Source organism: Mauremys mutica, chromosome 10 (genome assembly GCF_020497125.1).
Source record: "Mauremys mutica isolate MM-2020 ecotype Southern chromosome 10, ASM2049712v1, whole genome shotgun sequence".
Taxonomy (NCBI): domain Eukaryota; kingdom Metazoa; phylum Chordata; order Testudines; family Geoemydidae; genus Mauremys; species Mauremys mutica.
The window spans coordinates 27,687,250-27,701,975 of record NC_059081.1 but is presented as its reverse complement, the minus strand read 5'-3'; the positions used below and the strand labels follow the sequence as shown (position 1 = coordinate 27,701,975).

Here is a 14,726-nt window from a genome sequence, read left to right as displayed (position 1 = left end):
TCTATCTATATTGCACTATGTTGTTTTGTTTTGCGAACCCTGATGAACAAAAGCCATGTTTTACTTACGTGACTGCGTACTGTGCAAATGACAAATATTCCACCAGAACATCCAGGCCTTTGTTTTCTTCATTCAAAAACTCCCTGACCCATCTGTTAGAAAAATCATTAGAGATCAGTGCATTTGATTGTTCAGTGCAGGGGCATGTCTGATGAAATTCTTGTTTCAGTCAATCTACAAAAACATCCATTGTGTGAAAAGAAATATATTGAGCAAAAGCTTTTCATTTCTCACTCAAGAAGCAAGGGTTCACAAATATACTTTTATGTGTGGAAACAAACACCTCCGCAGCACCACAAATAAGAAAACATTATCTACCATTAATATCTATACCACGCACACTTTGCACTGCTCAGAAAAACCTACACAGATATATTGCTGTTCTTTTTCTTTTTAATAAAGAAACCTGGTTCTGGTAAGTGCTGCCCATTTCCCCATAATAATTAAGTTCCTGTTGAAAGGTCCAGTATAATTTGGTGTAGTTAGTAGACACGTACCATGACGACACTACCAATGTAGCTGAAGCTTCCTTCCAAACCCACATTCATCTCCTTTCTGGCACAGCAAGCTGCACAAACCACAGAACCAGCCAATACTAGAGCAACTTTTATGGGCTTCTTGAAATGCAACAGTCATATGAATTGGCTTCATTTTTTCCATGTACGGGCATTTAGTGATCTTTCAAGAAGTTATAGGCAACAAAAAAGCTAAGGAATAATAACATCAAAGATGTACTTCATACCTCTTTAAAAATAAGTTTTCCTTCTCATACTACTATGATCAATTTTTTTTAAAAAAAGCTTTAACCTGTTAAAGTAAATTCAAGCCCCTAAAGCAGAGCCGTGCAAAATATTTACAATAAAATCTGAAATCCTGCAAAGCCTAACTGGTTATTATTGGAAAAGTGAAAAATTCAGGGCTAGTTTGCCAAGGTTTGAGAATCTGGACCCAGTTTTGAGCAAACCCAAGGAGTAGACAATGGGTGGAGATTTGGCTTCATCCCCCATATCTCCTCAATCCACCAACCAGCATAGCAAAGTATGTATCAGTAGCAGATTATTTACCCCTGGAATAAATTGAGAGCCAGAGAGTGAATTATGACAGAGTTACAATTCCCTCCCTGGTTTGCTCTTGGGGCAGTGCATTTGTGTGATGCCCTTCACTCAGGGGAGACTGAAAATTTACAATCTAGCCTTGAGTTATTCTTTAGGCCTTATGTTTTAGAGCATACTGTTTACATTGTAGAATAAACATCTTGATATGTATATTACTCCTGGGGGGCATTCTGCACCAAAAGATTTAAAATTCAGCACACAATATTTTAAAATTCTGCAAAATTCTGCACATTTTATTTGTCAAAATAACACTATATAATCACACCAGTTTCAATTATTTTGGTAATTTATTTCAAAATACCTGTCAGCAAGTATGTCTATAACAATACAGACACACAAAAATTCCCTCAGGAGTAGAGAGTTAAAGAAACCCCCTCTGACAACCCAGTTCCTGTTTCTCTGCCCTTTCTCTCCTCCTCCCCCCCCCCCAGAGCCCAGCCGGGGGGCCAAACACCCACAACCTCCTCCAGAGCCCAGCCCCAGGGCCCCCCCAAGCTCCCTGGCCCAGATACTCGCACCCCTCCACCCAGAGCCCAGAAACAGGGCCCCCTCCCCCAGCCAAGCCATGGGTGCCTCCCCTAGCCCAGACACCTATCCACTCCCCCCAGAACCCAGGGATCCAGAGGGAGAAACTCAGGCTTGCATGGAGATTCCTGTGCGCCACCCCCTCCTTCCCTCAGGGCATGCTGGGAACTGCAGCGGCCAGCGGCCCCTAGTGGTGGCTAGCAGCACTGCAGCCCATATCTGTGGGGGAAAGGAAATTCTACGTGCATGTTCTGAATTGCGCAGTGGCGCAGAATTCCCCCAGGAGTAGTATATGATATACATTTTGCCACACATATCTTTCATCCAGTTGACTGAAGGAAAACATGCATTTTGGAAATTGTACTGATTTTTTAAGACTATTATTTACAAAATATGCCATAATGGTTCCTTTTGGAAATCTGTGATATGTCATAAATTTGTATTTGAGAATGACACAGCCTGGATGCTTTTGGACTCTAGTGGGAAATTATTTATTCTGGGAAAGGGGAGAAATAAAGCAGGAAGCAGCAAGGACTCAGGAGATGGAGTGCGCTTAGATGTTTGCCACATATCAAGAGTGTTCAGGTGTTTCAAAATGGTGCTATATATGGATCTAAGATGGAAAACTATTATAAAACACGCAGTTCACACTGTATTGGCATCTATATAGTCATTCAAGTACTAAGATGTTGTTACTAAGATTCTTAGTTACACCCGTTTAAATATGGAGTAGCTCCACTGAGGACACTTAATTTTCTGCAGTACTTTACTTCTATTAGCATAAAGAGTTCTCTCTTTCACCTCTCCATGGAACCCAGAGTGATTTCATTTTCTCTGCAGCTACTTGGCAGCTCCCAATCCCAAAGTTGTCAGCGGATATGGCTGCATTTCCCACAGATTTATGTTACCTTTTAAAGCAACTCTCAGCCCTTGGGACCCCTCCCAGCACCCATGTTCTATACTTAAGGAGCTCTTAGCATAGCTATAGTCAGAAACGATTATCTTCCAAAAGAAGTGTCATAATTCAGCCAATAGTGAGGCCATGGCCAGCCAACACTAGCATTAAGAGTCAAACAATCAAAAGCGGCTTTTATAATTCTTCTCTTCCCCGGGCTGATCGGAGTTTACCTCAGAAAAATGGAAGTGTCATTCCATAAAACAGACTTTCTTTAATGATAACACTTATTGAACTTTGTCATCCAAGATAAAGTTGTCTTGTAGTGATGATGTGATATGTGTGTAATATCCCAAGAGACTTTGGGATAGTATCAGTGTTCTGTAGGCCCTGCTTAAGGGATTCAGAACAGCCCAGATGAAAACTGAGCACTCCATTAAACTGAGAGAGGTGCCATGCCAACCCCCCACTGCTATTAATTACAACAGAAAGGACACTTCTCTTAACTCCCATCCCAAATTGTTTACAATTAACCATAAAAAACTTTGCAAAAACAAACAAACTATTTTATCCAGGCAGAAAATAAGACTTGCTACACTTCTCCCACCACAGAGGTAGGGCCTCATACTTCTACCAAAACACCAAAAGGCTGTCGCTCTCGGCAGTGCTGATGTCTGGATTCAATTCTATGAACAACCACATGGAAACAACTCCTTCACATTTTCAAATCTTGTAAGAAGGAACATGTCAAGAATTTCCACACAAAAACATAGGCTATGCATTATGATACTCCTTGTCTCTTACAGTATGCCAGAGAAGCACAGAGGATTATTATATATTAATTTCCAATAGCATCCATAATATGCTCAAAACCTAGTGACCCCAAAAAGACCCCAAAGAAGCTTACAATCTTGTACAGGAGGGAAAGGGGAAACTGTCACCTTTAGAAGGATTTTCTTCTAAAGAACCCCTTTATCTCGTAAAGTCAGCCTTGGGTGGGTTACTTATTTTAAACTGTGTGGCAACAGCCACACATCACCACTCTGATGTTATAAAAAAACAGCACACATTTTAGCCGTAGTCAGCCATGGACTTTAATGGGAGTTGAAAGGCTAACTCTGGTGCAAGTCTCCAAAAATTCAAGAGTGAGCTGATGTGCTGAAAACCTCCACTGAAAATTCCATGGAAAAAAAATTGTCCACAACATTTTGTAGCTTGTAGTTTAGCTGCTGACAAACTACTACGATTGCTTACAGATTGCATTGGCTTACTCTGGCAGATTCATCCTGAAATTTTGAAACCCTGCCAACATGGTATTAGAAATGATGGTCTCACTTCAGTATTTGATGGTCAATTTCACTTCATTTCTGCAATGTTTCAGAAAGTCTTTTGACATTTTGTGGAAATCCCGGACATGCACTGTCCTACTGTATTTCATCACAGCTGGTTGCCAACTGCAGTTTTGGCTCTTAAGGAGTGGAATCTTGATTTTAATCCACCATAATCTGAGGCTGTTGCTTGCTCCCATATTTAGTCTCTGGGATTTAGCAGCACACCACAACATACCATGGAACAGACATACAGCTCTCATGTAACTAAGCCAACAACTATTCCAGGTCCATGTAAGGAAAGAGGCCCATTGGAAAGACATCACAAAGACTGTGCTCACAATGTTTGCTGAAACTACTGCCATCACCCCGGGACAGAGGTTCCTCAAACAGATTAGTACCAGCTCTTTGTCGCATCAGCCTAAGTAATCTTTAGTGAACAAACACCTCAAAATTTATTTTTAAAATATTGAGTGATTTCCCACTGTCCAAGACTTAGCTGGCAGTCCAAGGACTCCCTGACAGTGCTGTAGGTGCAGAAATTCTGTCGGTGCAGACAGTTCAATGTCTATTTTACTCTGCCTGATCTCTCTGGTAATGTACATTGTTTATAAGTATGAAGCAGCTGTGACATTGTTATGAGGCAAAGGGACTTACAGAAATAATTTGTGGAGTGCAACCAGCTTTTAGGGCCACTAGCTTTATCAAATCCAGAGTCAAAATCAGTTACTTTCTAGGACCTCTGTGCCAAAGAAGCTAGCAGACAGAGTTTTCTGTTGAAGTAAACCCGGTGTGATTAAGAAAACAGCTGTTCTTTTGCATCAGTCAATCTGATAACAACTATTCCTTTCCTTGTTTCATCAAGATATAATCGCCAAGTGCAGAAAACTTCCTAAGGAGCCTATTTTAGGTGCACACATACTGGAACCATTTAACAAACTTTAAAGAAATTGTATTTTGGTCTGACATGCTAATACTGAATAATGCTTCTACTCCATCGGTTTCAGAGTCTGGTTCTGAGTATAGGTTGGCAAAGTTGATATGAATAAGCATTTGAAATGACACGTGGAATTAAAAAAGTGTATTCTCCAAAATTCTTTTTCATATTAATATTTGAAGAAAGATTTGTGCTTGTGAAAGTAAAACACTAATAGCATTAGCTAGCAGTAAGGCATTATGCAAACATGGCATGCGGAAGTTTCAAAAACATCTCATTGCTCCTCTGCAAAACTACTACTATTCCAGACCTGAGGTTTCTTGATCAGAAGCTATAAATCAGGGGGTGGGATGGGGTGGGGGAAATGGCTGACTAAACTGCAGACCCTATCAGTCTCATTTCTCTTCTGATTTACCCCAGGGCCTGATACAGCTCTTAAAGAAATCAATGGCAGTCTTCCCACTGACTTCAAAGCCAATTGGATTGGGCCTACAGTGAGCAGATTAAAAGTGAGCCTTCAAGGATGACCAGCTAACATGTTAATGTACTGCACAGCCCAAATCCCAGCCTTCTAATCTTTAGTGACTGATACATTAGGACATCTCATTCCTTAAAGAGCATGGAGATATTTGCCCAAAGCTAGCAGTCAGTAGACATAAAGACCCAAATCCTGGAATTATTAATAGCTCTTACCCAATATGATTTGTTCTTAAAGAAATTTCCAGTTCTCGTAGTACTTGCGTAGATTCTTGGACTCGTCTTCTGAATTTCTGTAATTCAGTTGGAGGAAAAAATACTTAAAAAACATATTTGGACTCATATCATGCTATTAAAAAATGCCAAAATCCCATAAGAGACAGAATGTGTTAAATATTAAAATATAGTGAGAACATTTCCAAATCCTAAGAAATGAAAGTCTGTTAATCAGACTAGCAACTAAAAGACACTTGGAAAGATAACTCCTGCTTTCAATTAGTAGTTTCAGCATTTGAAAGTGTGGAAGGGAAAAGGAGAATTAAAATTCTGTAAAGGTGTATATATATTTCTTTACAATACAATTTCTATTTTAGCACCAAATATTTCACAGACAGTTCCAGCATAGGGACCTAATTTTCAGCAATGGCCAATAATTTTGCACCTGCAATCTTGTCTCCACAACACAAGAGTTGTTGGCATTTAAATCTAACTACCTGATTTGTAAGTGCAAACAAATAACCAGATATCTCAGTACTACCATCTGTGTGCTGTGATTATTTGTAGGTGCAAAATTAGAGGCTGGAATGAGGCTCAGATCAAATGCAAATATCAATGAACTACTGGGTTGCAATAAAGTACAGAACACTCTAATAATCTTGCTTTATTTTGACTATCTCCCATCAGTGCAGTTCCACCAGTGGCAACAAGAGCGGGAATGCATGAACCAAGAAATTCAGAGTTCAAGCCGACTCTATCCTTATCCTCGAGGTGAATGAAGAGCAATTTGAATTGTATAACACTGGTCTGTGTTACACTGAATGTGGTTTTTGGCCTTTAATCTCTTTGGGGATTTTTCTTGTGAGAGAGGAAATGTTCCTGTATGTTTCTTACTATATCACCAAATGCTGACTGCTGATCAGATTGAGGCCATGTCTACACTACGGGCACTACCGTGGCACAGCAACGGTGCCATAGCTATGCTGCCAAAGCACCATAGTGTAGATTCTTCTTACAAAATCGAAAGGGGGTTTCCTGTCACTGCAGGGACTCCACTTCCCTCGATATAGCTGTGTCGTGATGTAAAAACACATCTCTTTTCTGTTTGCAATGAAGACAAAGCCTTAGTCTAGTGTTGCAGTGGTGATGGGAAAGCTGGGACGGGGGAGAGACAGAGGTGGGAAGAATGTTCCACAACTGCCTCTTGCATGGTCATTATCCTCCAACAGTGTTGCTGTTTGCAACCTGGAGCAGGGAAAATTAAGTGTTCTGTAATTTATAAGATTATAAGAAGCCACCAGACTGTGATTTGTTTAGCAATATATAATTTAAACATGACTAACCTAAGTGTCTGAAAATGCAGCTCACATGGAAAAATAGCTATTTTTCCAGGAGGAGACTTTGCATACCCAGCTACAACCCCAAATTAATATTATACAGCAGTGTTTGGAACTACCTCCTCCTGACCATACAAGCATTTAAGATCGAAAATGCTGACACAACCTTAATTACAGCAATAATTATGGTAATATGAATAGTCCCCCAACCATAAGTCCAGGGAGCCCAATTGTAAATCTTTCCCCTTTGCAGTCTGGACTGACTAGTTATATAAAATAAAACAAAAGAGAGAAACTTGGTTATTTTTAGGTAACACTGATTTTGTCATAATGGGGGAGTCTGACAATCGCACTAGGACAAAAAAGGTTTTAATGTGCCCATGGACTGGCCAGAGAGCAAACCAAACACTACATGAATCTGAAAAATCCTCCAGGAAAAAACAAAGCCCCTGTTTATCATTTGGTTTTTTTTTTCCTTTCTCTTTTTACTATAATCAGCTGCAGACAAATTTAAAGTCAAGAATGGCATTTCCTTCTCGTCACTTCCCACAACAAGGGAGGCATTGTGTCAGAATATACTTTTATTGCAGCCTTGAAGACATGAGCTAATGAAGGCCAACAGGAAAAAAATGATACCTAGTGTATGCCCCATTGTATTTCTTCAATAACATAGGCCCACCTCAACTGCAGTATGTGGTTGGTCCTGGGCTTGGAGCATTGTGGCAGGATATGTATTTTACCACAAGGCACCAATTAAGCTAATTGTGTTGCAACACAAAGCAGTGATTGTTTAAGCTGGAAGAAGGAGAACCAGTCATTGATAGGAGCTATGCTCTGGTTACCTTCTTTTTTAAAGAAAGAAAAAAGCTGTTAAAAACATCAACACAGAATATGAGCAAACAGCTGAGGTAAATAAATACCAGTGATTTGAAATGTATTTGAAAGCAAATGGGATGAGGCCCCTTGTGAATGTACTACCATCTTCAAAACCTCAGAGACTAAACTCTTTTTATCCACAGGATAGCCAGGACAACAGCTATGCAAACTTCCCCAACTGAGTTGCCAATGTGCCTCCATCTGACCCCAGAAAGATCAGTATAGGACTAAGTAACAGTGTTCACCTAAAACACTCCTTCTGTTAGCAGGAATACGGGACCTCGGCTGACATACTGAGGCAGGTGGTTCATTACCCTACCCAGCTGTAAAGGAGGTGGGAACAGTTCTCTAAAGAAAAGAGGATCAAGGGCTGATAGTTGGTGGGCTGTTTTAGGCAAACACTGGTAGTCCATCTCAAACACAGGGCTGGTCTACACATAAAACTTCACATCCCTGAGAGATGCAGTTAAGTCGACCTATGCCCAGATGTAGATACCACTAGATTGATGGAAGAATTCTTCTGACAACCTAGCTATTCGAGGAGGTGGATTAAGTAAAATGACAGAAAAACCCCTTCTGTCACTGTAGCAAGCGTCCACATGACTGCAGCTCTACTGCTATGCCACTGTAGTGTTAATAGCGTAGACATATCCATCTAGGTCTCGAGTTCATTTCAAGTCTGCTGTTTACTCTCCATTCCCATTCACCCCTTGACCTCTTTGATGAGATTGTCAAGAAAGGGTCAACTAGTGCCAAAGGTAGTAGTTTTTGTTCTGCGGATGAACAGCCACTAGGAACTGCACTGAGAACACAACATTCCTTTCACATAGCTGAGAAAAAGAGCTATCAGATGGTAACAGCTTTCATTTTCCACCAGCAATGGGTGGAATTGAAGTAGGAACCATGAGGTACAAGGTTCTGTAATCCATTAATAACCTGGGCTATTTGCTGCATCCACAAGTCATTAAATCTATCTTTCCTTATGCCAAATGTTTCTTTTATTTGTAACACCTATTTAGCTCTTTGCCTACTGAACTGTGAAAACTACAATGCTCTAACAATTTCTCTTTGATTCTGTCTGTTTTGTTAGGACTGGAATCTGGGAGACTTTTGTAAGCTTGGTCTACACCTAAAACTTAGGCCGACATGGCTACGTCACTCACGGCCATGAAAAATATCATGTCCTGTACAACACAGTTAGGTCGACCTAACCCACACTGTAGACACAGCCAGGTCAATTTTTCCGTGGCCCTAACTACCACCTGTTAGTGAGGTGGATTGCCTACATCAGTGGAAAAACCCGTTCCAACAATGTAAGAAGTGTCTGCACTACAGCAGCACAGCTACAATGGCGTAGCTGTGCCGCTGTAGTAGAGACATGGACTTCAAGATTTTTACAAGGCCTTTCACACACAGGGAGGAACTCATATCAAGGATAATTCTGCCTATTAGTGCAGAAGTGAAAGCATACTAAAGGACACAGAATACTTCTTACCTTCCTGGTTACTGCTGGATCGAGATAGCCCTTTAATTTCTGGATATATGTATGTGGAGGATTCTTCACTTGAAATCTTTCCTGCAGAGAGCACATAATCATCAGACATTCAAGCAGTGACTCACTGTATATTATATATTATGAATTTCAGCTGCATATATCTGAAACTGTAAGATAAACCTCACTTGCCTGAAAGCTCTGGAACAATTAAGTATACAAGAGATGATTGTATAGGTTTGTTTAAAAGATGTCACCACACGGGCTGGCACACATTTTACAATTTGGAATAACATTAAAAACATAACGGACAGGCCAAGACGGTTTCCTTTATGGAAGAACCCACATTTTTACAGTTATTCGTATTTCAAGAAACGGGAAATGGGGGTTGTTAACTTTATAGGTGATTTTTTAAAATTATAAATTAGTCTGCAAGTTCTTCCAGGCAGGGACCACACCTTTGTGTGTGTTTACACAAGGCCTATCAAAAGGGGGAGGGGGGGAGAAGCGCTAACTGTAACAGTGACACTTCTCATACCACAATCTGTTCAGATGTCCTAAACTGACTGAAACTTATACCGTACAAAATACCACCCATAGGCAAACATTCTCCTGTCATAGGGTATAGATCATTCACAAAACTATAGGGGGAAAAGGCTGAAGTAGCGAGTACCTGAAAAAAAAATTAGACACAGCATTTGCCTAATATTGACTCCTTTTAAAAAGGCTTTTGAGAGGATGTCCAGCTAAAGTTAACAGCCCTCATTATAGTTGTCAAGAGTATTCTGGATACTCACTACTCACACTCACATACTTTCAGTCTGATGCTGGGATCTTTGCACAGGATCATTGGTGTTTACACTAACTGTAAAATACATGTAAGGGTGACGAGCACAAATCAAAGAGCTACCAGGGTACAGCACTGGTGGGCTGTTACCTGGGATTTTTTATACTTCTTACACTTCCCCTACTCCTACCCTGGACCTCTCTTGCATTTTCTGCACCGTCTTGGACATTTGGAAGAACCTTTATATCTGCGCCCATGAGAAATTTCACTTTGCCAGTGCTCTTATTCTCCTTGAGAAATCAGTTTTTTCAGTAGAATTTACCTTACAGTGTGTATGTGAATGAGTGTGTGCATCTTCACTGAGCAAAGAGCTGGGTAATAACACTAAATTATGACCCACGGAGGAAGGAAGCAGATTAGTTGTGATTATGTCCTATCAGTTCTTTTCCTTCATTTCCAGTTGAATGAAAGACAGCTTTACATTCCAGCTTTAGTATTTCATATGGACAAGAACCATGACTATATCTTGTAACACTGTTGGCTTTCTTACCTCCTGTGGACTGAAAAATGATTTTTAAAAGTTTCCCTTTCATTTTCAGACTGATTACATAATTACACAGTGTTGTAATGTCTACAGGACTTTACAATGCTTACACATAACACTGAAGTGTTTGTTTATCCTACATCAATATGCATTAAATCCACAATGTCCATAATACCACATGCTACTTTCTATGTCAACACAAATCCTGCACACTAATATGTTTACCACACACAGGAAATAACTTTTTCTACTACTATCTGCCAACACTGTTTGAATGTTGAATGTATTGATAACTGAGGAGAGTTCTGCTTGAAGAGAGCTGAAAGCTCTGTCGTTTTCCTTAAAACGATTCACAATCACATCAGACTTTTAATTTCTATTTATTCCCTTCTGGTCTATAGTCCAATCCACCTGCCTGTCCTCTTGATATCAATTCCTAAATTATCTAGGCTTTTAAATAGGTACAACATTTCCATCCCCATTATCAGGTCAGCTCTGTGAATTTCTATTCTATATTGATATTATTCCACTTAAAAGATCAGCTATGATTGCAGCTGTCATAGGTTTGGTAGCTAAAGTCCACCTAAGAGCTGAACGAACTGCGCAGGGCCTGGATCAGCTATGCAATAATTACATGCCCTCTAACATCTGACTCAGCTTCTGTCCCACCACAACTAAGAGATGGAGAGCCAACAGATATGACTCTCCATTGAAAATTCCATTTCTCCATTACAATTGTATAAACTCTCATTAAGGGCCTGATTGAACCTCCCAGCACAGGACCACAGAGAGGGAAGCTACAGAATGTTTTATGGCTCAGGAAGACACAATGCCTTCTAGTTGTTCACTGAAGTGCAGGTGGAGCATGCTCCCTGAACCATCTCTTGGGAGAATAGCCAACTGGTTAAATGTGCCCTACAGTGTGGAAGGGGACTCAGGCTTTCCTCTGCCTGTACATGACTCGTGAGCCAGAGTGACTTGTGCCCCAGGGTGTGTTAGCAGGGAGCAGTGTCTTAACCAGGAATTGCAACGGCACCAGGCCTCTCTCCAGGGGACTACAAAGGGTATGTCTACACTGCAATTAAAAACCCACAGCTGGCCCATGCCAGCTGACTCGGGCTCATGGGTCTTGGGCTAAGGGGCTGTTTAACTGTGGTGTAGACATTCAAGGCTTGGGCTGGAGCCCGGGCTCTGGGACCCTGCAATGATGGAGGGCCCCAAAGCTTGGGCTCCAGCCCAAACCCCAGTGTCTACACAGCAATTTTTAGCTCTGCAGCCTAAGATCTGCGAGCCTGGGTAAGCTAAACCGGACCAGCCACGGACGTACCACAGGGCTTTCATCCCCATGCAGATGTACCTAAAGATGGTTCTCTGAGACATTCCTGGCTAGAGCACTTGTGCAAGAGGGAGGCACAACAGGGGAACTCCAATAGTGGATCAGACCAGTAGTCCCTCCAGTCCAGTTGCATATCTCTGGCTAGCCAGGTCCAAATGTTAGGTGCAAAAAGGAAGGTATAAAAAATCTTGCAGTGGACATTTGTTCCCTTCCTCTCCTCTGTAGCTGATTCTAATGAGAGAGTACATATTTTTGTTAGCAGAAGTTGTAAGCCACTTCATTCTTAAGCTCCTGCAGAAGTTTTGAGTATATACCACTCACTCCTAATAACTTGTTGCTCTCTAATATAATAAGGTCTCATCAGCACTTTCTCTTTAAACATCTCAATCACAGACAGTCCTCATCTTTATTACTCAAAAAAGAGTAGGAGCCCAAAGCCTGGTCTACACTAGAAAAGGTTTGCCTATGTAGCAATTGTTGTCAAACCTATTAGTGTAGATGCAGTAGTAGCAAAAAGTGCTCTTGCTGGTATAGTGTATGCCAGTTCTCTGAGCACAATGGGCTATATGGCAAAGGACTTTTATGCTAGTATAACTGCATCTACAATAGAGCTTTTGTTGGTATAGAAATGCCATGAACAAAATCACACACTTACCCAACATAACTATACTGGCACTAGGCCTGGCCTAATTCTCTGCTGGTGTAACTCCATTAATTTCAATTCCATTGACTTCAATGGGGTTATGTCAGCAGAGAATTTAACCATAGGTCTGAAAGAAAGTCTCTCCTGAAGATATTGAACTGAATTAGAGCCAAATTCCTATCACTTAAAGACTGAATTATAATCTTTTCTTGAATCAACTCCTGTGTATTACACTTGAGTAAGATGAAAATAGCCTCTCTTCATGTGTGATTTAGAACCAGCTGTCCAAGAAGCAATCCGAACCTTGTCCCACTGTTACATTTGACCATTTTGTTTGTGGGTAGATGAAGTCACTCATTATCACTGGTTTATTAGACTTAATTGCTTCTTTGATCTCCCTCAATACTATTGTTTTCCTGTTCTGGAAGCTAGTAGTCAAATGCTGCTTTATAGTTTCATTTTTATGCACTAGATTTTGTATCAGTATAAATCTACTATATGGGCTTTCCCGCACAGATTGTTTATTTTCTGTTAGATTCTGCAGAATCTGTTAAGTGTTATGCATGTTTTAATCTAGCCTTCCTGTATAGTTACTATAGCCAGGTAGCAGAGTATTGATTTATCATTCCACCATGCTTCAGAAATGTCTATTATGTCATTCCTCTATTCCTATTATGTAGAATGTTTCCCTAAAGGTCACCAATTATTGCTTTGGAGGTTCTCATGTTGGTTTATGAACTTTTATTATAGTTGGGTCGTAGCCCTGTTTTCATTTATTTAACTTCCTAATCTAACACACTTTCACTTGCATGGAATTTACTTCTGTGATCTCAACCTATCCATCCTCAAGTTCAGCTCTAATACAGAGTAATACCTATGTATGGCAAAAATTCCTAGCAGATGGCTGTTCAACTTGAGGGCTCCTCAGCACCTGTCAGCTTTCTCCCAGCTCTTTGTTTAAATACTTCCTCCAAAGGAAGGCTATTCCTTAAAATATCTAGCTCAGATTTTTATATCTGAGCTAGAAACTGGCTTTTGCTTCACTTAAACTACAGTTCAACTCTTCTGTACAGACTCTCTCTTCTCCCAAAAGTTCCCCAGGCCAGTACACTGAAACAATCTGGCCCTAAGTCTCTGTGCTCATTTTCAAGGATAGTTTTGGGTTATAACTGCATTTAGTCTAGTGGGTTTTTACTGTTTTATAGGTTATGGGCTGGACAGTGACTTCCCCTCTATGGTACACAAGGAGGAAACGGGGCTCTCCTTAGTGGTCACCTGCACAAGGGGCTGTCAAATTCTTTGATCCTTGTGCTCTGGCACACAAAGCTAGGGTTGTCTAGCTGGTTTGATAAGGTAAAGATACAGGAAGGCTGCTCAGAGCAGGAGAAGCTGCAGAAGGGAAGGCTCTTGTACCCATGGGGAAAGATTGTGCGAAAGAGCAGAAAGGCGGCCAGTATTAAATGAGCAGAAGGAGCTGAGAGAGACAAGAAAAACATGGAAGAATTTAAAAGAAAAGAACAATTTTCAGTTGATTCCAGTATGATTATTTATTATTATTATTTCTCAAAGACTTTAGGGTTAGAAGAAACCATCATGATCATCTAGTCTGACCTCCCTTCACATTAGCCACAGAACTTCACCCACCCACTCCTATAATAGGTCCATAACTCTGGCTGCGTTACTGAAGTCCTCACATTTTTATTTAAAGACTTCAAATTACAGAGACTCCACCATTTACTCCAGTTCAAACCAGCAAGCAATCCATGCCCCACACTGCAGAGGAAGGCGAAAAACCCCCAGGGACTCTGCCAATCTGACCTGGGGGAAAATTCTTTCCCAACCACAAATACGATGATCAGTTAGACCAGTGGTTCAGACTTTTGTACTGGTGACTCCTTTCACATACCAAGCCTCTGAGTGAGACCTCACTTATAAATGAAAAAACACTTTTAAATATATTTAACACTATTATAAATGCTGGAGGCAAAGTGGGGTTTGGGGTGGAGGCTGACAGCTCGCAACGCCCCCGGTAAAAACCTCATGACCCCCTCAGGAGTCCTGACCCCCAGTTTGAGAACCCGAGTTAGACCATGTTAGCAAGGCAAGACCCACCAGCCAGACACCTGGGAAAGAATTAGCTGTAGTAGCAACTCGGAGC

The 14,726-nt window shown here is 40.8% G+C and overlaps 1 protein-coding gene across 5 annotated transcripts in view; it reads right to left on the bottom strand.

The window, feature by feature from the left end:
* Positions 1–14,726, bottom strand: part of FMNL2 (formin like 2) — a 265,339-nt gene that overhangs the window by 92,906 nt on the left and 157,707 nt on the right. For 4 of the 5 annotated variants that reach the window (XM_045032311.1, XM_045032313.1, XM_045032310.1 and 1 more), the window contains exons 3-5: positions 9,262–9,342; positions 5,554–5,630; positions 69–152 (exon numbers count right to left, since the gene is read on the bottom strand). In XM_045032311.1, coding sequence (XP_044888246.1) covers positions 69–152; positions 5,554–5,630; positions 9,262–9,342 — 242 coding nt within the window. Of the gene's footprint in view, positions 1–68; positions 153–557; positions 662–5,553; positions 5,631–9,261; positions 9,343–14,726 lie in introns of those variants that run through there. The other variant, XM_045032314.1, reaches the window with a different exon arrangement.